The sequence below is a fragment of the Lepisma saccharinum genome, chromosome 1 (assembly GCF_977018435.1).
Source record: "Lepisma saccharinum chromosome 1, izLepSacc3.1, whole genome shotgun sequence".
Classification (NCBI taxonomy): Eukaryota; Metazoa; Arthropoda; class Insecta; order Zygentoma; family Lepismatidae; genus Lepisma; species Lepisma saccharinum.
In genome coordinates this window covers 148,345,909-148,368,977 of record NC_139229.1, presented here as the reverse complement: position 1 = coordinate 148,368,977, position 23,069 = coordinate 148,345,909, and the positions used below count along the sequence as shown (strand labels likewise).

The 23,069-nt window shown below is 36.4% G+C and overlaps 1 protein-coding gene across 2 annotated transcripts in view; it reads left to right on the top strand.

Annotated features, from left to right (window-relative positions):
• Positions 1-21,479, top strand: part of Bsg (immunoglobulin domain-containing protein Bsg) — a 29,996-nt gene extending 8,517 nt beyond the window's left edge. Inside the window, exons 4-8 of one of the 2 annotated variants that reach the window (XM_083140274.1) lie at positions 915-1,087; positions 5,747-5,857; positions 6,676-6,852; positions 10,696-10,831; positions 17,937-21,479. In XM_083140274.1, the coding sequence (XP_082996400.1) occupies positions 915-1,087; positions 5,747-5,857; positions 6,676-6,852; positions 10,696-10,831; positions 17,937-17,988 (649 nt within the window). In that variant the 3' untranslated portion in view covers positions 17,989-21,479. Of the gene's footprint in view, positions 1-914; positions 1,088-5,746; positions 5,858-6,675; positions 6,853-10,695; positions 10,832-16,125; positions 16,225-17,936 lie in introns of those variants that run through there. The other variant, XM_083140264.1, reaches the window with a different exon arrangement.
• Positions 21,480-23,069: the final 1,590 nt, after the last annotated feature.

Sequence of the window (23,069 nt, the reverse complement as noted above, 5' to 3'; positions counted from 1 at the left end):
TAAGAATATATGGACTCAATAGACTGTACTGAGTGTTAATTGTTGCTAATTTCATAAAGCCTAATGCAAAACAAATTTTCCTGCTATGGCTGAGCTGGTACCACTTCGAACTGATAAGATACTAATGTCACTACTCTTCCTGATTCTAACCAATACAAATACTTGAAAATTGTAACATTTCAAAGCTTATAAATTTTGATATATAATAACTTTTCCATGGTAACTATACCATACCAATATACCGGAGTTTTGCTACAAACTAAAATTTCACATCAGATAACCATTAAACCATTTAATCACAAAATTTATCCGTCCCCACACAATGTTGTTGACAAAATAATGAAAATTACACATTTTACATAATATCCAATGTATTAGGATTCACAAGTAATAAAACTCAATAATTGTCAGTATTTAAAAAAAAATGGCAGGGTGCTCAGTTCTTTCCATGTCTTTTCTATCCTTTGTGGAGTGATACTACAAATACTAGCAAATACTACAGACATTTTTGCCTTGAAGTCATCTGTAAGGTGGTTGTGCAAAGTATTGTTATTCATAAATCCATCTCAGGAAATTTGGTAGAAGTGAATTTGAGGTATCATGCAATCCAAGGAATAAGACCGTGATGAGAAATTCTCTTTCAAAAGCTGTTACACTCTCAAACTTTGCATACCACAAGAGAGGTGCACATGCTAATTAAGTGTCAGCACCATTTTCACTTTGGTCATATTACACAGAGACACAAGTGCACTATGTACAGTTCTGTTGCTATTTTGAGCTTTGTATGTTGATTATGGGAGCTGGTAAATTATCCCTATCCAAACAAATTTGTAATTTATGCTCATCTCTCTTTTATAAAAACTCTTGAATATCCTACTACGTGGTTTGCTTACCCACATTTCCCTTTCTTGTAGGTTCAAGAATAATGTCCCAGTTCCAACTGATGATACCAGCAAATATACAATAAAGAAGGATGAGAACTCGTTGGTTATCCACCATGCAACTGAATCAGATGCAGGGTATTATAAATGTCAAGTAAACCTCACAGCTGAAACCGAACCAGTGGAAATGAAAATCCTTGTTGCTAGTAAGTATCTAGCGGTCTTCCATGGAAAACATTTTCAAGACTTTTTGTATTATATTTTGTTCTCTCCCCCTCATAATATTTTATCACTTTTAAAAATTCTGTTAGAGCTGTGATGATTTAAAGTTTTTTTGTTTTTTTTGGTAGGATAGTTATAGATGTTAATATTAAGTATTCCATACTAACTAGACTATGGGCTTCCATGATAGTGGATTGACTAATGTTGTTGGCTTTTAATAAAGAGGCTGATCTATTGTGTCAGAGGGTTGATTGATTTAGTTTATTTTACTTCGCGTTTTGTGTCTCTTGGCTAATTTGCGAAGATGAGGATGAGTGATGAAAGGATGAAATTGATGAATGGACATTCACAAACAACCAAGCCCGACCAGGATTCGAACCCGGGACCCTTGGCGTCGCAGCACGATGTGCTAACCGCTCGGCCACAGGGTCGGGCTGTGTCAGAGGGGTTAGCACATGTTAATACACTAGGGGCAGGGTTGTTAAAGATCAAGGAATTGCAAGTAAATTGGTTCTGAACTGTAAAGAACCCTATTATCTTTTAAAGTAATTCAATTCAATCCCGGAATCTCTTTATGGATTAATTTAAATACAGTGTAGGTTTGGATTGAAGTTAAACGATGTACAACTTGGATTGAATTTATATTGTGCGAAAAAAAAAGTTCCGGTCCTGTTATGGAACCCAATAGAACCTATTAGAATTAACAACCCTGGCTAGGGGTCCCAGGTTCGAATCCTGCCCTGGGCATGTGTGTTCTTGGTGAGAGTCAGAGGCCTGCATAGTCGGGTTTTGCCTACCTGCTGCCCGCTTGCCCACGAGAACAGGTATACCTGGTCTCCGGCCCACGGCAACGAGTCCACTTGCATCTTTACCTGGGTTCCTCGTCTTCAAGGTGCTCTGCCCTTACAAGGTAACTGGGCATTCAGTGAGACCCGGGCACCTGCAAAACCTGCTGGAAGGAAACAGCCTTCCGGCAGCGTGTCGCTCCAGGCGTTTCTTAACTACGTGGACAGCTGCAGTCAGTGTTGCGTACTTACATAGCTCCTAAATCCTACGAAGTCCTAGCAGGAGCTCTCTCCTCCAAGGAGAATTTATATACTTAGCGATTTCACTTCCAGTGTAAGCAGTTTTTATCTTATTGCCAGGAAATGCATGCAATATTACAGCTCCATTTATTTAAATGAATGATCGAGCAAACAAAAATCTCCTCACTGAAAACTATTTGTTTTTTATTGCATAGTGTCTTAATCAGGCACGCAGTGGCATAACCAGAGGCAGGGTTCCTACGCATCCTGGAAAACCTGGAATTTAAAAATATTTCTTCCAGGCATTGAAATGTTATGAAATGTCACATTTTTTTCCAAGTTGTACCTGGAATTTTGGAGATTGTCCTGGAAATTCCTTTACCCCGTTTATTTGTATGAATTACAATAAGTATTCATTTAAAACAGGCCAGTGTCATGATAGTGGTTTATTTACTTATGTCATGTTGCTGTGTACTGTAGTCATAGTTTTGTGATAAGTTTTATTTTTGTGATGGAAGTGTAATGTATAGTGCCCCGCGTTTTTGTATTATTTTGTATCGCTCAGAGGTAGAAAATATGATGATAATAATAATGGTTAATAAAAGGGTTTGCTATCCTAAATATTCCAAGTTTTCTAAGGATATTATTCTTGTTTATTTGTAATATAAGATGGTGATTTTTTATAAACTTATTTATACTTGTATTTATTTTTTCTGTATTGTAAATTAAATAACCTTCATTATACTAAAAAATGAAAGGTGTGGAAAGGAGCAGGTGTAGGGGAGTTGGGAGCCTGCATTAAAAAAAATTTAGAACTTTGTTTTTAATAATAGAAAATATGTAATAATGTGTATTTTGCCATGCTTACTTTCTACACTTGTCCTGGAGCAATTATAGAAAATCCTTGAAAAGTCCCGGAAAAAAATGCATGATTTTGAGTAGGAACCCTGCAGAGGGGGTCAGGGGGCATTGCTCATCAATCTTGGATGGAAATTAAGTCTAGCGGAGGGGCAAACATTAAAGTACAAGAACAGGCTAGCAGAATTTAAGAGTATCAGGGCTAAAGGATTCTCAAGATGGAATTAGTTTTCATATTTTTCTTGCATTTTCCTTCCAGACGGCCAAGGGCACCTGCAGAGGGAGAACAGAGGGGTAATTGCAACCCCTTGATTTCAAATTTTATGAAAGTACAAATATATTATAATATATTATACAGTCTCATCAATGCCGTAGCAAGGGGGTAGCGGGAGTCGACCCTGGGCGCCGAACGATCTAAGTTTATTTATTGAGAAAATTTCAGATACAGCACGTAGCCATTTTACACTGAAATCAGTAACAATGAAAAGAACAAAAATAAAAATAGCAAAATAATACAAAATATTAATATAAATAAGTCAAGATAGCACAATTAAATATTATTTAGCAACATATGTTCTGATGGTTGACCGAAAGGCGTACTCTGTAGATAATACATCAGCACTTGATGGGAGGTGAGAAGTGAGAAAAGTTTTAAAACAGAGAATGCCATGGCAGCCCGTGATATTATTTGCTATTAATGTTGGTTTGTTATCAGATGCTTGAATTGATTATGGAATGTATTTAAATAATATATATGCTTTAAGGAAGCTTTGAATATGTACACAATTTAGTGTAACATATGTATTTCTTATTTTACGTCGTTCCATGTGAAGAGAAAATATTGTAGATGAAAATTTTACATGCCATATGTATGTACATTCGGAATGCATTTATCATGCACTTTCTTTCTTTCAAAAACAGTTTGTCTGCTTGTTTTCCATTATTAGCTAATGCGAAATTAACATGTTGAAAAAATATTTCAAATCCTCTGTTTCAACACAAATGCGTTAGAACAGACTTCTACCCCCTTTTTGCGTGATTTATGAGGGTAATAATGCCTTTGATGCTACTTTATTACTATTATTGTTATTGGCACGTTATACAGGTACTTGCCATTCCCCCCCCCCCCCCCCCCAAATGAGGATAACGGCAATGCCCCTGGTTCCTATCTGGCTACGGCCCTGGTGTTCGCAGTAGAACAGTGTGTTGTTCGAGTCGCGACCTCAGCGTCGAACGTGACATGTTTCGGTCCTGCCCTATATCCCTATATATATATTGGTTGTTTACGACATATACTTATGGATTCTGTGCCACGGAAAACCTATTTCAATGTGTGTGTGTTGGGGGGGGGGGGGGGTAGCAACATTCGTAAATCTCATTTCATTGGCGATGTGGCTTTCGAAGCTTTGAGTTCCCTTTGTAATTAGTGAAAATCTATTGCAGTTGGCAACACTGCAGACAGGTGTGCGACCGGTGCAGTTTCTACTCGAAGCAACTACATCATGCAGAGGGAGGGGCGTGCAGTTGATTGAATGAACGCACAGAGACCTACTAGGTATCTTAACGACTGCGGGTACCCGGCGGGGTTTCAATACCTGCCAAGAATGATCTGGGAAGATGGTCAGGCAAGATGCTCAAGCGAGTGTGTTGCGCAGGTTGCATGGCATTCCAGGAGTGATGTCTCGCGAACTGGTCTGCTCCAGGTCTTGTGCAGCCCTTTAGCGAGGGTCTCTTCAATTTCATCATATCATCGCTCATCCTTCACGATTAGCCAAACATGCCAAATAGTTCGTGGAGCCCGACCCTGTGGCCGAGTGGTTAGCACATCGCGCTGCGCCGCCAAGGGTCCCGGGTTCGACTCCGGTCGGGCTTGGTTGTTTGTGAATGTCCATTCAATTTCATCACTCATCCCCATCTTCGCAAATTAGCCAAGAGGCACAAAACGCTAAGTAAAATAAACAATCAATCAATAGTTCCTGGATTTGATTTATGGTGGAGAAACACAGCACAGTGATTCGAATGCCACTTTATATCTAGCCTGTCTAAGCAGGAGGAGGATTGAAACAAGCTTTTGGTAAGCATGCTACATCAATCTAAAAAAAAAAAGAATCCTATAAAATATCCATTGATTTATTCACTAGGTGATCAGAATATTAAAATAAACTGTCTTTTAATTGTGAATCAATCTACAAACAATGGCACTGAAAAAAAAATTAAATTCTTAGGATACTTTAACAGACAAAGCATCAGCTGATATCTCTATATTTGAATTAAGGCTTTCCAATGTGGATATATCTGTTGTCAGCTCTATACTGATGCTAATTGTTCTCAAGTTTTAAGGTGCTATCTTTGAATAATTCACTTCTCCCATTATAGCAGCTTGGCAGTATAATCGAGGGCAGGAATCAACATTAACGGGCTGTCTACGAGTAAACAAAAACAAATCGAATGGCACAATCAATTGTGAAACTTTAGCATAGCAACTTTCCAATTCGGTCTAAGTGTTACCGTAGGTGGGCAATTCAAGCTCATACGTGTAGCTTTTTTATTTCTTTCTTTTTGTGTGTCAGATATAATGTATCAAATAAAAGCACCCAATGACAAGAAAAAGAAGAGATCTTGACAAAGTAGAGGGTTTTCCAGATACATTGGATGAGCAACTGAGAGTAACTAACTAAAAAAAATTCCTTGCGAAGTTTCTTTTTTCAATTTTGTACCACTGGTTTTTGTCCCTGTTGTGATATATTTTATCTTTCTCAGCAAAACCTACAACAAAACTTCCCAAGAACACGAATCTGGTGGAAGGTGAGAAGTTGGAGCTCAACTGCAGTATAACAGGCTTCCCTGTACCAAATATAACCTGGGTTGTCGGTAAGTCAGGCTTTGAGTGATTTGAAATTAAGAATAAGCTAGTTGTAGTTTAAGTTTCCAATACTAGGATATAAAGTCAACTGAACCAACCGAACAAGAATGTATGCATGTGCGAGCACAAATATCCAAAATGGCGGCTATTTCCTTCACAGTAATATGCCTGTTTTCCTTCACAAGCTCTTCCACTGCGGCGATGTTTTTGTTTGTCACTATGTGGTGTGCCTGGCCCGGTCGAGGGGTGTATTACACAGAAGTTACGCCGCTTTTAAACTTTCTACACCACTTGTAGACTTGCTGCAGGGACACACGAATCACCGTACTGCGCTTTTATCCTGCAATGAATTTCAAGTGGTGTAACACCTTTACTACTAAAAAAAAACCCTTTATGCTGACGCTGCTTCTTCTATAGTGTTGCAGCATCATGTTGCCACCTGTTGATAATTCTTTCAACCACAAGGATAACTCCTGCCAACTTAACAAATCAATTGTACAAATTTTCGGAATATTATTGCACTTTTAAGGTTTTCATTTGTATCACCCTCGTAGAAATAATATGTAAAAATAACTAAAATATGTAAAATATGAGCCCAAATCTAATATATGTACAAATATGGAAAAATAAAACTGATTTTTTGTAGTCTACATGCCATGATGCGCAAAAATAGTACAAAATATAACTGATTGCAGCTTCATACATAAACATGTATTTACATATAAATCTGTTCTCTGTTCATAATTAATGGGTAAGCTGTAAAAACTTTTTAAGTAGAGTTTACATTAATATGTTGTTAACTTTCTATATTTTCTCTTTAATGTAGGAAATGAAACATATGAAGAGAGTCGAGACCGCGTTATTTTGAAGGAAAATGTCAATCATGTTCACAATGCCATCTTCATAATTGAGGAAGCAGTATTGGCAGACAGAGGAGATTTCAAATGCATGGCTGAAAACTTGGCTAACGCGAGCTCTACAACGACGTTTCTTAGAGTTAAAGGTAAACATAATTCAATTCTTTTCCTGTTGTCACATTCATAAGCTAGTTTCAGAAGCGTTGCCCTTTATATATATGTAAGCCCTGTCCTTTACAAGTTACTGAATTAACCGTGACAACAGAGTCAATATGATATTGAACAAATACGGATTTGACCCCCTTCTACTGGTGGGAGAGAGATGTCAAATTATTTTGAAACCCTAGACCATAAATTCACTGCTTCTTCATAATGGTTAAATGACAATGTTGCTCTAAAATATTATTTGATTGAACTATGCTAAAAATATATATTTATGTACAAACTCCATTCTTTCCCTACACAAAAATTTACTTTCCAATAACAATATCTGAGTATCAGCATTAATATAAACTTGGTTGGCACATAAAGTACTGTGAAAGATAGCTTAGTGGCAAAGACTTATCACTCTGTAGTAAAGAAGCCAGAATTTCAAATGTTTTAAGTCCTTTTATGCTCAGGTAAGCTAATCGCGATAGACCTTCAGTTTACTAGTGGGATCCAAACCATTGTGCAATGTCTCTCCACCGGGGATTGAACCATTGATTACAAGGCAACTGCATTACCAATGTGCCAATTGGGGAGCCCCAAGCCAATGGCCTTCAACCTGCAGGTTGCATGCGGTTCACTAAAGCCCACGATGGCTAATTTGCTTTTAAAATAATAACAACAACAACATTCAACATTGTTTCATTATGCTTCTTTGTGGTGTTGCAGTGACTGATCCCAGTACAGAATATAACAGTTCTGTGCAATGATTAACAATGCTGTTGTATTGTTTCATAAGAAAAGAGTACAGTAAGTGAATGTGTATTGAACTGCAGAACCCATGTAATTATTTGTAATGCTTTCGCGATTAGCCAAAAGTAGCAGAAAAGCGAAGTAAAGTAAACTAAATCAATCAATCATATTTGTAATGTTAGCACTGTCTCTTTGAACATGGCTGAAACAGTGCAGCCCATGCATTGGCATACCATAGAAAATATGCTGAAGATCACTGCCCAAGTGGTCCCGGTTTAACTTCTTGGTGGAGACACGTTGCATAGTGATTTGGATCCCACTGTAAACTATTATCTTCTATTCTGATTAGCCTATCTGAGCAAAAAGTGGACTTCTTTTCAATGTTTTTTTCTTTTAATTTAAAAATTTTACTCTTGTCTTGAAAAGTTTTCAGGACTAGTAAGTGAAGATGTGGAAACCTGCACTATAAAATCATCTCCCTCTACGACGCACTGTTTTAGAAGCGATATCGGGCAGAGCCACGCAGAGGGTGTGCGTGGCAACCACCCAATGGCAGGAGTGCAATGTTGTACAGTTAGGAAACTGCGGCGTGCGAGTTAAACGCAGTGTTCTGTATTTTTCTTGCACGCAAGAAGTTTTCATAAACTTTTAGGTTCATCATAAGATGGGGCACAACGTTTTGAACCTGACTGTCCAAGTCCCATGAATTTCCGTCGCCTATAGCCGGAGTTATCGTTTCTCGAAGAAACACGGGAAACAACACGTCTCTACACACACACACACAATGACCCTTTCGTTTTCCTTCCTTGTTCCGTCTGTTGTTTTTTTGTTGCCACCGTGTTGACCCTGATGAATTGTTGTGTCTTGGTAAAGCTATGGGTGTCAAATTCGGCTGAATATGCACCATGGCCTTTCATTGTCTTGTGTGTTCACAAACATTTCGAGTCTGGGTCAGTTTTGAGTTCAGCGTTTTCATAACAAGGGCGGTGTAAGATAATTTTACTCGTACGGCATGAAGAACAGTTGAGAGGATTCAATACAGCCCTTATTGATTTATTTATTTTACTTCGCTTTTTCTGCCACTTTTGGCTAATTTACGAAGATAGAGATGAGTGATGATATGATGATATTGATTCTAGTTTTTGGACTTTTAGCCACTGTTATTTTTTAAAGAGATTTATCTAAGTTTCGGAGGCTGAATCTGCATCCGCCTTCAGGGTAGCATGTAGTTTGTTAGGTCACATAATTGGTTGCCTAGGAGGATTATTCTTGGTGGCCTAGGCTCCACCGCGTCTGTCGGTCACAAGGAACTCTATATACAAAAAAATGCCAGGTAAGATTATGAGTGGCCCAGGCTCCACTTTGTCAGATGACCACATCAAGGTCACGATCAAAGCTTCGTGTGGCACCATTAGGTTTCCACCTTGATCTCCGGGGACTGGACCGCCCCAGATTGCATGTTGACGTAAAGCGGGGTTGGTGTGCAATGTGTATGAATAGTCTATAGAGACTATGTGTGTGGAGGAATTGTGTCCGAAGTCCAAAAACTAGAATGAATAAGTCACCACTGATTAACTACAAAGAACGATGAAATTGATTAATGGACACTCACAAATATCCATGCCCAGGTCTGGATTCAAACCCGGGACCCTTGGCATCCTAGCGCGATGTGCAATACAGCCCTTATGCTCGATAGGTATGCAATAGCGTGTGTGTTGCATGAGTGTTATTTAATGATGTCGCGCCGGCGCCATTGTGGAGTGGTTAGCATATCGCTCTACGATGCCAGGAGTCCCGGGTTCGAATCCTGGCCTGGACATGGATGTTTATGAACGTCCCTTCATCAATTTCATTATATCATCACTCATTCCCATCTTTGCAATTAGCCAAAAGTGACAGAAAAGCAAAGTAAAATAAATCAAATCAAATTAATAACATCTCTCTCGAAACCTAGTATGTACCAGTAGTACAGGCACCAAGGGTAAATACTCGTATTACGTTCACAAGACAGAAATCTTAGTTTTAAAGCTTATTCTTACTTCAAAGAATTGGCGTTCGCAAGACATGCGTGCTGAAACAGTGTTTTCTCAGAGCCGAGAACTTACGGCTAAAGCATGTGGTGTATGTGTGCATATTGTGTTGCGCATTATAAAACAGGGTAAAGTATCTACTACAGAAATTGGAGAATCCCTATTCAAATCTCCTAGGAAACATGCCAGAAAACAAAAACGAGAGCGATGATGATGATGACCTTGCAGTTCCCCTACAATAAATACGTACCTTCAAACTTCTTTCAGGTACGAGTTTCTCTTATATGCTGCTGTGATATGATATAATCCTGTGTAGAATTCTTCACTATATATTTCATTGTACTCAAATATCACGTGCATGTATTATACCCATAAAAAGCTGAATATTGGACACAGCGAATTATCTGTGTTTCCATTCCGCTAGCAGTTGGTTTGGCAACAGCGCGACAGCACTGGCTGCGTATTCTAAAAGTGTACGCCATATAGTACTACATTGCAATGCATTGGTGTTAACATTGCTTTGAGGGAGATAATTTTTGCTCAAGAATATAACTTTAATTTTTAGAAGAAAATCCATATCAGATTCAGAATTTGATACTGTGTTGGAACTACTAAATAAAGGCTTTAATTTTATTCAGTGAAGTGACTTTAAAAAAAGGATTAGGAAACATTCAGTGTTTTCTGCCAAGGGCAGGCCTTTCCTTGCAACCTCCATGCTGTTCGATCTTCATAGAAAACATTAATGATTTTTTTTATATAAAGAATTATGAGCAATGTGTTAGTTACGTTCAAGGAACTTAAACAAGTTTGATACTAACCTGTAAAAAATATACGCAAAATGTACATATGATAATGTTATTTTAATTCTTTTGTATTATTGAAGTGTTAAAGTATATTTTTTTTTAGTTCACTAAGCGATATGAATGATCTAATTTCAATGCACACTCTAAATATCAACTGTTCTATTTTATTTTGCCATTGTCAGTTTTAATGCTGCCTCCGATTCTGACTCTTTCTTTTTTCTTTCACTTGTGTATAGAATGATTGTTATTTTTGTAGACAAGTATGCTGCTCTATGGCCCTTCCTTGGAATCTGCGCTGAAGTTGCTGTACTCTGTGCCATCATCTTTATATATGAGAAAAAGAGGAACAAGGCTGAGATGGAGGAAAGTGACACCGACCAGAGCCCAGAGCAGTAAGTTACTTTTGCTTAATACCATGCAAGTAGAATCGGGTTCATGTTCTCGCCGCTGCTGCTGAAGCGTACTCCTGGTCCAGATTCTTATTCCATGTTCTTACCTAGCCCAGAGCTCTCCTTAACCTGTGGGGTGTTCTGCCCTTTCAGGGGATCTCTGAAAGGCTTGAAGATATATTTCAAGCTTTTGTATTTGTTGCAAAGTTAAGAAGAAAATAGACTGCAATATTAAATAAACTTAATGTAAAATGAAGTAGACATCTCGGTGGCCCTGCATGTTAAGTGGTCTACTTTTGATCTCGCCACTGAAGTTCCCAGGATGGACATGGGTGTTACTGGTGAGTGTCCCTACATCAATTTCATCTTCATTGTCACAATTAACCAAAATTGGCAGAAGAGCACAGCTTGCTAGGATGAAAAAGCATTTTTTAATGTATCAGTACCGGAAAGTATGAGTTGGAATTTATTGGGAATATATCAGACATTTTGGTCTTTCACGGAGTCAGCAAAAACGATATGCTACACTTTTGGGGGTTTGAATTATCCTGGAAAGTACACAAATTTTAGTTTCCATTATTTGCACCAGTATTGTGTTAAAAACAGGATTTTGTGATTGTGTAACATAAGTCATAGTAGTTTGGTGTAATTCTTTCAATATTTTAAATCAAAACTCGTAAATTGATAAATATAATTGTAGTGGAATACTTGCACACTAATATTAATTGATATTTTGAACAACTTATAATTTGGTACAGTTTTTAAGCATCAGTATTAGTTGGTGGCTACTCACCGGGAATTCCTTGAATTCTGGGAATTCTACGTGAAATTTTCTCCGTAGACGTGAAAAATTGCAACTTTTATTAATCAAAATTCCATTGAATTAATACATATTTATTAATGCCCTGAGGCAAGTTTTTCACAGCTTATCTTTTATTTTTATCGAGAAAGAGAATAAAGCTGCGCGGAAAATAAAACAGAATTCTCTCAATCCATGTACTTTGTTAGTGTCCTTTGCAAAACAATCTATCTGATAGATGAAACATTATTGCAAGATAAGATATCTTGAAATTGATTAGGTAAATTTCAGTTAGAAATTCTTAAACAATTAACAATTTTACTAGATTAGTAAATCCCGTAACATTTGTGACTTGTGCTTGTAGATATAATTCAAGTATGTGAAACTCCTCACTTTAAATATTTTAAACATTATTTACCGTTTAATTGAATTGAATCAGATTTTTTGGATACGTTGGAATCACACAGACCCTTAATTTTGTTAATAATATTGGTAGGGATGGGACCGATTAATCGGTACTCTATTGGTATCGGCCAATATAGGCGCAGCGGTGTATCGGTAAAATTAACGATTATTTTACCGATCCGATAAATGGATAAATATCTGATAATATAGTGCAAACTTCTGCCATTTTGTTGCAGCGATTTTTATGGATAATCTCCATGTCCTACTTTCTAAAAAAGTAAATGTCTAAATGTCCAACTTCTTTTTCACTGCAGTCACCTTGAAACACACATTTATTGAGGAGGTCAATGAACCTTTCAGGTTCTTCAATTTTCTTCAAATTTCTAATTTTATATCTGATCGCTAGAATATCGGTTATTGGTATCGGTAAATTTTATATCGGTATCGGCCAGAATTTCATATCGGCCCATCCCTAAATATTGGTGTGTGTAGGTGGCAAGGTTAACGTAAAGTTGAAATTGAGAAAACATCGGCTTGTAGCCTTGAATTTTTCTAAATTTGCATTGAAACCCAGGAATTATACTTGAATTTTATCATGTTCCCCGAGTGGCCACCCTGTGTTAGTATCAGTGGATACTAGTAACAGTATGGACATCAGTGTGGATATTGATTGAAATTGGTATCACGTTAGCTCTGCTTTTATATTTGTTTTTTTTTTATTTACATTGGAAATTGTTCAAATACAAAAATTCTTGATATAAACTATTAGCCCATCAGATTACTATTCTAACAGAGTGCGTTGTATAGGCTAATTATGAAAAAAAGATGCTTGATGAGCAGCTTTAAACAAATATTTGCTACACTTAAGAACTTAAATATTGAGTCCTTCAGGTTTGAGGGTTGGAAAGAAAGTAGTGGCAACTAGAGGTTTGCAAATGTGATCCATTGCCCACCAGACATAATGGGAAGAAATACCTGCCCTGTGCAGCTGTTGTTGTGAACCAACCCAACTTGCCCATGTGAAGGGGAAGATTTCAGGTGTCCCATCAGTACCCAGCATGGTTCAACATTGGATGGGCAGCTGATGGCCATCGCTGTCTACTGTACTGGGAGTACGGGCATCAGGAGCAGGGGCGGACAGGGAATACAGGAACACTTATTATACACATTGCAAATCTGGTACAGGCAAATATTGTTACAACTGATAATACAATGTTCGAATTATGAATGTCACTGTATGAAAAGGCTGCTCAGGAGAAATCTAAAATGTTAAATGTAAACGACTGTAGAGTGACTTCCCGTTTGATAGGTTTATTAATTTCAAACATAGGTTTATTAATTTCAAACAGGGAACATTATGTAGTGCTGGTAACCATGTTTTAATAGTTAAGCACAAATCTAGGTCACAATTACAATTACATGAAGGGCATAGGAAGCATTCTCAGCCTGTACTGTGGTGTACTATATAGTTTGGAGTGCCCATTTGAAAGGGCTTATCCATACCAGAAAATGACAAGTCTCTACTGTGGTTATAGCGTGGTCCTAAACCAAGCGAAATATCAACTCTAACTTTGTGTTTTATTAGAGACCAATTCAGTCTCTCTTATCTTGTGATTTTAAACAAGTCAGCCTAACATAGGCTACTTCATATTGATCGAATTACTGACAACCTTAAAACCTACGAAACAAAATTTTCCCCTTTACATTTTGTAATAAATACTTCAAAGGCGTCACAATTGATTAAAAAATCCATATTCTTTCTTCTTTCATAAATATGCAATTTAATTTGATTTTTCATTTAGCATCGTTTTCCTTCCACTTTTGGCTAATCGTGACGATGAGCATGAGTGATGATATGGTAACTGATGAAGGGACACTCGTAAGGAACACCTATGCCCAGGCTGGGATTCAAACCTGGAATCCCTAGCATCGTAGTGTGCTGTGCTAAGCACTCTGTCACGCATGTCGGCAAATTCGTAATTAAACATCCATATAATAAATGTTCTAGATTTGTTGGTAAGTAGGCTTAAACTAATAATGTCTTACGACCAGACAATTTTCTTAAGAGGATAGTTTTAAAGAAATATAATCAAATTCATAAGAATACTAAATCAATTATATTTTCTTTATTCAGTTTACCAATGTTCTAATTAACTATAGAAATGCAACGACACATTAAAAAAAGTTTTGAAAATGAAGTTTCCCCAAGCACCTGCATTAACCACTCCGCCCTTTTGCCAACCTTGCAAATTGTGATTCTTGTCGGTCCTTTGCGTATCCTGCTACTTACGCTTATACTTTATTTTGTGCTGGAACGGAGTTTAAAATAATCATGTCAAACACATAGTTTGTAACGCTGAATCTAATTATGTAGGTTTCATCAAGAATTCTGAACCATCTCTCCAGTTATTAAATAATTCCCTTAGCGCTGTGCCAAGAATAACCATGGCCCGCAGAGCCCACGCCTAAAGTCCCGGATGAACTGTGAATACCTGCTCCAGCATGAGCGTGACTCGTTAGTCGGCGACCGCAGTTGGAAGCACGTGGATCCTGCCCAGCAAAGAACCAAGCAGGGATAACGTCAGCCCTCGTCCGCCCAACATGCACCGTGCATCAAGGGCTTGGGTCCCAACATGTGCAAGGTTTGATAAGTGGACATTCCTTCTTGCAGTGAGTCATGCCCTCCTACGCAGATCTCTAGTGGAGTGGCAACACTGTCGTCACGTCGCGTATGATCGTCTTTCTCAAGGAAATGCGTTGCTGTTCCCAGTTCATCTAGAAGGAAGGCATACCTGTTCAACATGCTCATTGTAGCTAGTGCAGTGCATACAGACAGACTAATATGGAGCTGTGAAATGGTGTAAAATCAGACCGCTGCGCTGTGAAGGGATCCTTTTGAAGAGAGACCAATATGAATGAATTAACATTGGCAGAAATGGCAACGAAATGTCATGCTGGTGTCCGAAAAGCCTGTGTCATTGAAGCCTTGCCATATCTGATGGTGGCTTGTTAGGTATCAGTCTTCTGACAAGGACATTGTCAGTGTGGAGGATGCATCCTGGTCTCGAGGTGCATCCTGTGGACTATAATATGGCAATATGACACTCAGATATGTCAAGGCTTCAATGCCATACGGTTATCGAACACCCACATGACATTTTGTTGCATTTCTGCCATGCTCTAGCTCAATTTTAATCCATTAATGTTGCTCTCTCTTCGAAAGGATCCCTTCAAAGCGCAGTGGTCTGATTTCACAACACCACTTCAGAGGTCCGTATGTGTCCATCTGCAAGTAATGCACTAGCGACAATGAGTGCATTGAACAGCTATGCATTCCCTCTAGATGTACTGGGAACAGCAATGCTCTCTCATGTGTGACATGACGACAGCAGCGTTGCCAATAACATTCTTTCAAACCCTCGTATTTAAATGGGGTCAGTACATGGTGAGGAACTTTTCTCTTCATACAATCTGAAACTGGGTGAATGTCCAACCTTGCGTTTATCTGGGAAAGTCTAGCGGAACACAGTGTGGAATGGTGTTCACATGATTTAACACTTTTGTTTCCAGCCTCTTCGCCAGAACGATCGACATAGGGTGCTGCAAAATTAGATGTCTCAGTTTCGAACCATGTATAAGGCATGGAGTTTCCCATCATCTATATTCTTTCATTCCCTTTAATAGAACCGTTAAAAGTAAGTCTCTCGGATAAAGTTAGTAATCCACTTACGTGTATTTATTATCTATATCCTTATTTCGTCCTCATAGTAGTGATTAGCCCAAGAGGTAGAAAAGTGACTTAACCAAAATAAAAAGAAAGAAAAATGTGATTTGACTGTTTAGTCATCCATACTGAAATCAATTGTTTTCTGAATTTGTTTAATGTCTTCTCTTTACCGTATCATTGTCAGGAATGAGTAAACCCAGTATTGGTATAGTGTTACTAAAGTTCCCAATATGTGCTGTGTTTTATTGGTGCTTCAGGAGAAATGAATTCACTCTTTGTGTCCAGTGAGTAAATAATCTACCAAATTCAATTATGTAAAAAATGAACAGTCAGTTTCTCTCTCAGTAAGTTGAATACTATTTCCAGTAGGAATGAACAGATACCACCTTCAACCAATACCAATACTGATGTCTGTGCTCTTAACAAGTCCCACTGATACCAATACTTGACAATTGTAACAATTAAAAAGATGTTCAAAATAGTAATTGATGTCATTATGTAAGTATTTCACTGCAATTAGATATATCAGTTTACCAGAGTTTGCTTTGAAATAATGAAGAATTACATTGAAATATTAAAATAACTGTCATTTGATCACAAAATCATCTTTTTTCACACAATTCTGGTGTAAAATAAATGAAAACTTTAAATTTTGCATAATTTCCAGCAGGTGAATAAAAATGATTTTTATTTAAAAAATCATTTTGATGATTTTTTTTAATTTAAATTTTTTTTTTTAAAACACACTTTAAAAATTGCTTGTTAGGTTCTTGGCACCATGCATATAGTTATGTTTTTACATAAAGGCTTTCTATAGAAAATTGCCCTGTAAATGATTTGAACAGCTTGATTAGAGGAAATAAAAAATATATGTAAATATAAATTTTTCTGTTTCTGTTATTGTTGAGTGTGTTAATAAAACTATAATAATATCAGTAACTTTTCTTCCAGTGAAACAAAAACTTTCTGGATGTACTCTATTATCGTAACTTAAAATATTCTTATAGTCTTTGCAGCTGAATTTCGACAACTTTTTTAAACGATAGTTTGCAAAATATAAGCTGCCATGTTTATTTACAGTTTAATGATAATGACACTATTTACGGTTTAACATGATTAGTATTTTGTGTATTTTTCTACACAAAATGTTTGCCTGTAAAAATTATTGAATTTTAAATTAAGAGAAATTTAAGTGTGTTTACAGTTGACACATTAAATTTCCTTTCGTTCGAGCTTCGCACCATAAGTACGTATGTATTTTGTTCCCTTTCTTTTCCTTTCTTAGAGCCTAATAAACACCATTAAATGATTACAAGGTTAATGAACTTTCAGGAAAAGTGATTCTGAGATCTACAAATTTCTTATGTACATTATTCTATAAATTATTTATTTAGTCATTTAAATCAACCTGATTTAAATAGACCCACCTTGATTTCCAGGATATTTAGACTCCACAAAAGTGTAGTGTGGCATTTTTATGAACTCCACATAATATCCAAACTCTTATTTTTCTAAACTATTATTTATCAATTAATAAATTTCAGCTGATACTTTCTGATAGTGATACATCAACATAGGTACCTGAAATAGGAATTGTGGCTTTCCTGGCAACATGATTCATACAAGTGATCTCAGGTTAACAGCCAAGTTAACTAGATGTTAGCGTCCAACGTTTTGAGCGCATACATTACCCTCATCACCTTGATGATCATGATCAACGTATGCGCTCGAAACATTGGATGCTAACATTGAATTAACCTGACTGCTAACCTGAGAACACTTGTTTGAATAGTATCTGAATATTTGTAACCTTTCTACTCACTGATACTGTGCATCCACCAAAAAACATGACTGTCATTCGGAGCAATCAGATATTTTTACATTGTTCCTATCTTTTAGGGTCTTTGCAGGATGACATGGGTTATGACACATGGAAGTATAATTTTTATGTGCAACTTGTGACATGTATATTATTAAGTATAACAGATCATCATTAAAGGCCTCACAATCTTTGAGAACTTTCAGAGTTCAAGTCTTAACCAGAGTAGTAGCGTACAACTGTCTTGTCCATCCATGATAAGTCACATTTAAACCAGAGAAGTAGAAAATAGACATTAGGTAACTGAAATTATATTGAAATTAATTTAGCATGTATAAATATGTATGTTTCTTTGCAGAAAAAATACTCCAGACCATGGAAAGGACTCAGATGTTAGACAACGAAAGTAGTGAGCTATCGTTAAAAAATAGAAGTTCTGAAAGCTTGCCATCGTAGTTAGTTAAATTTTTCATTTCTCTTCATCGGTATTTGTAAGAAGAAGTATATTTTCAAATCAAATGTGCAGTGACTTTAGAAAATCTTAAGAACCATTCCACAATGGCAGCTGTGCGAGACCTTTTTAGTCAAAATTGAAACATGGACATGTTTGCTCAGATATGTAATGTTTTGTTGAGAAATTTGCATATAAGATGTATTACTTGAAGTGTGTAATGATTGCTGGAAACATCTGTGTATGTAACTCATGAGGAAGTGACAATAATTGAAACGAAGAATACAGGAAGATGTTGAGAAATAATTGAGGATTTAAGTTTGTGTCCAATCTTTCTGATACATATACTTATTGTGCACAATTTCACTTTTTATATTGTGTTTAAAAAATGACTATTAACAATGCAGAAAGTAAAAGCAACAACTAGATACTCTGCTTTGGTTTCAAGTGTTTAAAAAAATGATCTTTAAATGTAAACTAGTTATTCTAAATGCCATTTTTTAGTACTAGTCCCCTTGCTATTGCTTTCAAATAGTTTTCTGTGCACATTCGTATATTGTTTTTTAAGTGTTGGCAAATATTTAAGTTGTTCATAATTGACCAAGATGTAGCATGCTGTTTGTATCTTTGTACGAGGGTAAATTAAAAAGTAAAGACAGTTTCCTGTATTTACATAATCAAAAGGAAGAATACTTGGATTTTCTGTGTAACTCCCATGGACAATTTTAATGTTTACCCCCCCCCCCCCCTTCCCATCCTTTTATGTAATTTCTGTCATACTGCAGTGATCTTCTCTATCCAACTGTATGCAGTGAAACTAATGTGCGGCTGAATTATGAAAATGGTATTTAGGTAGCTTCGGAGATAACTAGTATATGGGTTTCTGTTGTAATTTTAAGCAAATCATTATTGGTTTGCTAGGTGCATTCCTTATTCATGCATCATTTATTTGCTGAACAAAGGGGCAAATTGATGAATTTGCCTTGTATCCTGTCAGAACCTGTCTCACATTTTTTTTAATAAGCTTTAATTTTTAAGGTTTTTCTTCCTCGTACAAAGCAATAAAGTTTTCTAGTACAAAACATACTCTCGGGTCTGTCAAGTTTCTTTGTCTGCACAATGCACACTGAGTTTCTTTATCAAAGAAATAGAGAATTCTAAAACTTTTTCCCAGAGGAAAAGAAGCTTCATGTGGAACTCCCGATATGTTTTGTACAATTAAAATGTTTTTACTGTTCGGCTGCAGTAGCCTTAAAAATGTGAAAGTGCCTTGACATTTTGATTTGCCCTCGTATTTTTTCTATGCAGTTTTGATGTATTTGAGTACATTGTCTTAAACAGCTAGCTTTGTACTGTTTAATGCTTTTAGTCATTATGTGTCAGTATTTTGTTGAGTACTGTTATATTTTGAGATATTTTGAGTGATTCTTAACATATTATAGTAGTGTAGGTTTAGTATATATGTTGTACTTTTTTTATCCCTCCAAATTATGGGGACTTAATGATGTTAATGAAATAAAGGAGCCAAATCAGTTGGGAAAGCATTGTAGAAATTTGGCCAAATAATAATAGAAAATTGAGAATCATGGTATTGATGTTACTTAAATATGTCAGATTATGGGGGGATTTATTGTAGTTTGATATTAAATTAAATATATGGTTTATCATAATGCAGTTTTGCAGCTCAAATATCATACTTAAATATGTTTGATAGGCTGTGTTAGGTTCTCAGCCTTCAATTTGATTGATTACTCTTCCATTGGTGGCAAGATTTAATTGGTTTATTTAATCATTATGCAACTGGAGAAGCCAATCATTTGGTCTACTTTGCCTCCAAATCCAAGTGTATGCAATGAGAATATTCAAACAGTTTGATATGGTGTAAAAGGTAAGACTAAGCGAACCAATGGGAAGAGACTTATTGTTATTACAGAACAGGGAATTATACATTTTGTCAGGGAGATGGTAAGGTCGGAGAGAACATGAACATTCTCTTCAGTTCCCAAAACACAAAGCTTTCTCATTTGCTGCAGGTATTCTCGTTAAATTGTGAGAATTTATGCACATCCTGCCAATGTGTCACATGTCACAATACATACTGTGTCAGCACTTTCCATGGTTAAGGAGAATAACTTCTGATAAAGGCATGAGTGAACTTGGCATATTCAATTCTGTTCATAGTTCATCTGAAAAATTCTTGCAGAGGCGGCATAATGTAAATTGATTCCTTTTTTTCTTCCTTATCAAAGAATATTGAAAATGTAGGTGGATAGTTTGCAGTGTATGGTTAGTTTTGTAGTGTGATAAAAAGTGCACCAAAATGGTGGATTGTATACTTACAATTCAGCAAGTAGTTTTAAGTAAGTTTATATATACTAATGTCCAAAATTAAAGCAACAAACGGAAATTTTTCCCCGCGTGTCCATTTGACCACATAATACTATCAGGTGATAGTAATATTTGTCGTCATAGACAACTATGACTAACTAACCTTAATGTGCCAGGATTTATAAAAAAAAAATCATGATAGCAACAGGTTAAACTTGGCAAATTTATCAAAAAAAAATCACACTAGGAAAGGATTTCTGTTTGTTGCTTTAATTTTGGACACTAGTGTATATGTTTTCATAGCATAAATTTTCTTTCAAGGGCTTTTCCAGGCATTGTGGGACACACTGGGTTCAATTCCCATGTTGGTTAATCCCAACGGAGGATTTTTCCCACAATGCCCCTGCATAGTGGTTCCAGGTTCTCTGCTGATTGCATGACCCCCACTATGGCCAAGGTGGAAAATGCAAACCTTTTCCCCACACAACCTGGGTACCTTCATGGCACTGTGCAATGAGCTTTTATTATGGTCATTTTATATAATCATATGTATAGATTTTTCTCCTAAAACTAAAAATAGCTTACGTTGTAAAACTATTGTGAAGACAGCTGACAATAGTTGCAGAAAAATTCTCTATACCCTCTGTCACAACATTCCATGGTTTTCAAATTTAAACAGAAATGACTGTACCAAGTTCACACATTCAATTTCTAAAGCTCTCTCGCCTTTTTCGTGACATTACATACAATTGTTAAATATTAACTTGGTGTGTGACACATGATATTTATATCTGCATGATCAAAAACAACAAAATAAAACATCCGTAAACTTAACTTGCAAGGAAAAAATGTATTTTGAGCTATGAACAAATATCAACTTATTTGTAGAAGTATTTTTGTTCTTAAATTGAAACACAATTTTTCATTATGGTTACTATTTATACCAAATATTTAGTATTAACTCAAGTGTTTTAGAGAGAAAAAGTTTTTGTTGTGACTTTCCCCCTGTTGATTCATGGTGAATAAGAAATTAGATTCTTTAAGGTTATATTTTATTATATGTTCATATGTATATATTAAAGTTACATTGTAAAAATTGTTTAATAAAAGAAGTGGAGTGTTGTTATTTGTATATTTTTCCCTACATTAGGAATAAGGATATTAAATTAGGCACCTGGAATGTTCTGATCCTTTGCTGGCCTGAGGCATTTCAGTCTACAATTAATGAGATAGTTCAGTATAAATTAGGTGTAGTAGCTGTCCAGGAAGTTAGATGACCAGAAGAAGGGAATTGTAAAACTAAAAATTATACTTTTTCCTATGGTGGTACCGAAAATCATAATTTTGGAACAGGTTTCTTCATAAAAGGTAAAAAAAAAGGTAAAGTGTTCCCCTGTGCATAACACCACGCCATGAAGGCGTATAGGGGGTGTGGGGGTAACGCCCCACACTTTCTTGATCCGGTCATGAGTGGGGGTGATGTGATCAGCATCACGCCCCTGACCGCCTTTACCCCCCAGGGTTTCCCCCAGGTACCCATGTTATTCGGCGCTGGGTGGGCGCCGGGGCCGCTTCCACCGTTAGAAAAGTTCCCGGATTTGAACCGGCCGGTGATCGAACCCGGGACCTTTAGCATGGTAGTCAGACGCGTTACCGACTGAGCCACTGTGGCCAGTGGTTTCTTCATAAATAATAGAATTATCTCTGCTCTTAAAACAGTAGAATTTATTAATGATAGGATATCGTATGCAGTTTTACAGAGTAGGTGGTGTAGAATTATTTTAATAAACATACATGCACCAACGGAAGATAAAGATGATAATACTAAAGATTATTTTTTATGCAGAGTTAGAACAGGTCTTTGATAAATTTTCCCAGTATGATATGAAAATTCTGTTAGGTGACTGTAATGCACAGATTGGTGAAGAAGAGACATTTAAACCCACGATTGGTAAAGAAAGTCTTCATGAATTAAGTAATGATAATGGTATAAGATTAATTACTTTTGCAATCTCAAAGAATTTAATTGTGAAAAGTACCGCTTTTAAACACAAAGATATCCATAAATATACCTGGTCTTCTCCAGATGGTAAAACTCGTAATCAGATAGATCATATTCACATTGATAAGAGAAGGCATACTAGTATAATTGATGTTTTTATGCAGAGTATAATTGATGTTCGTTCACATAGAGGTGCGGACTGTGCCAGTGACCATTATTTAGTAGTTGCTAAATTAAGAGAAAGACTCGCAGTGATAAATCATAAGCAACAAAATTTAAGTTATAAAATTTAATACAGGAAAATTTGCTGATGAAAGAATTAAGAAAGATTACCAAATGAAACTGTCAAATAGATCCGATGTTTGGAGGATTTAAATGATGATGAAAATGTAAATGAAACAGACGTAAAGAAGAATTGGGAGCACATACGTAATGCAACAGAATCAGCAGCTAAAGAAAGTATAGGATACCATAAACCAAGAAAGAGCAAGCCATGGTTTGATAACGAATGTCATAATCTAATAGAAATAAGAATCAGGCTAGACTTAGGAGGTTAAATAATTCGGATGATACAAATGTAAGCAATTATAATAGAATAAAGCGAGAAGTTAAGTGCAAGTTTCGAAGTTTTTTTTTTTTTTTTAAAAAAAATATGATTACTTGAAAAGCAAAATTAGTGAAATTGAAACAAACAACAAAAATATCAGATT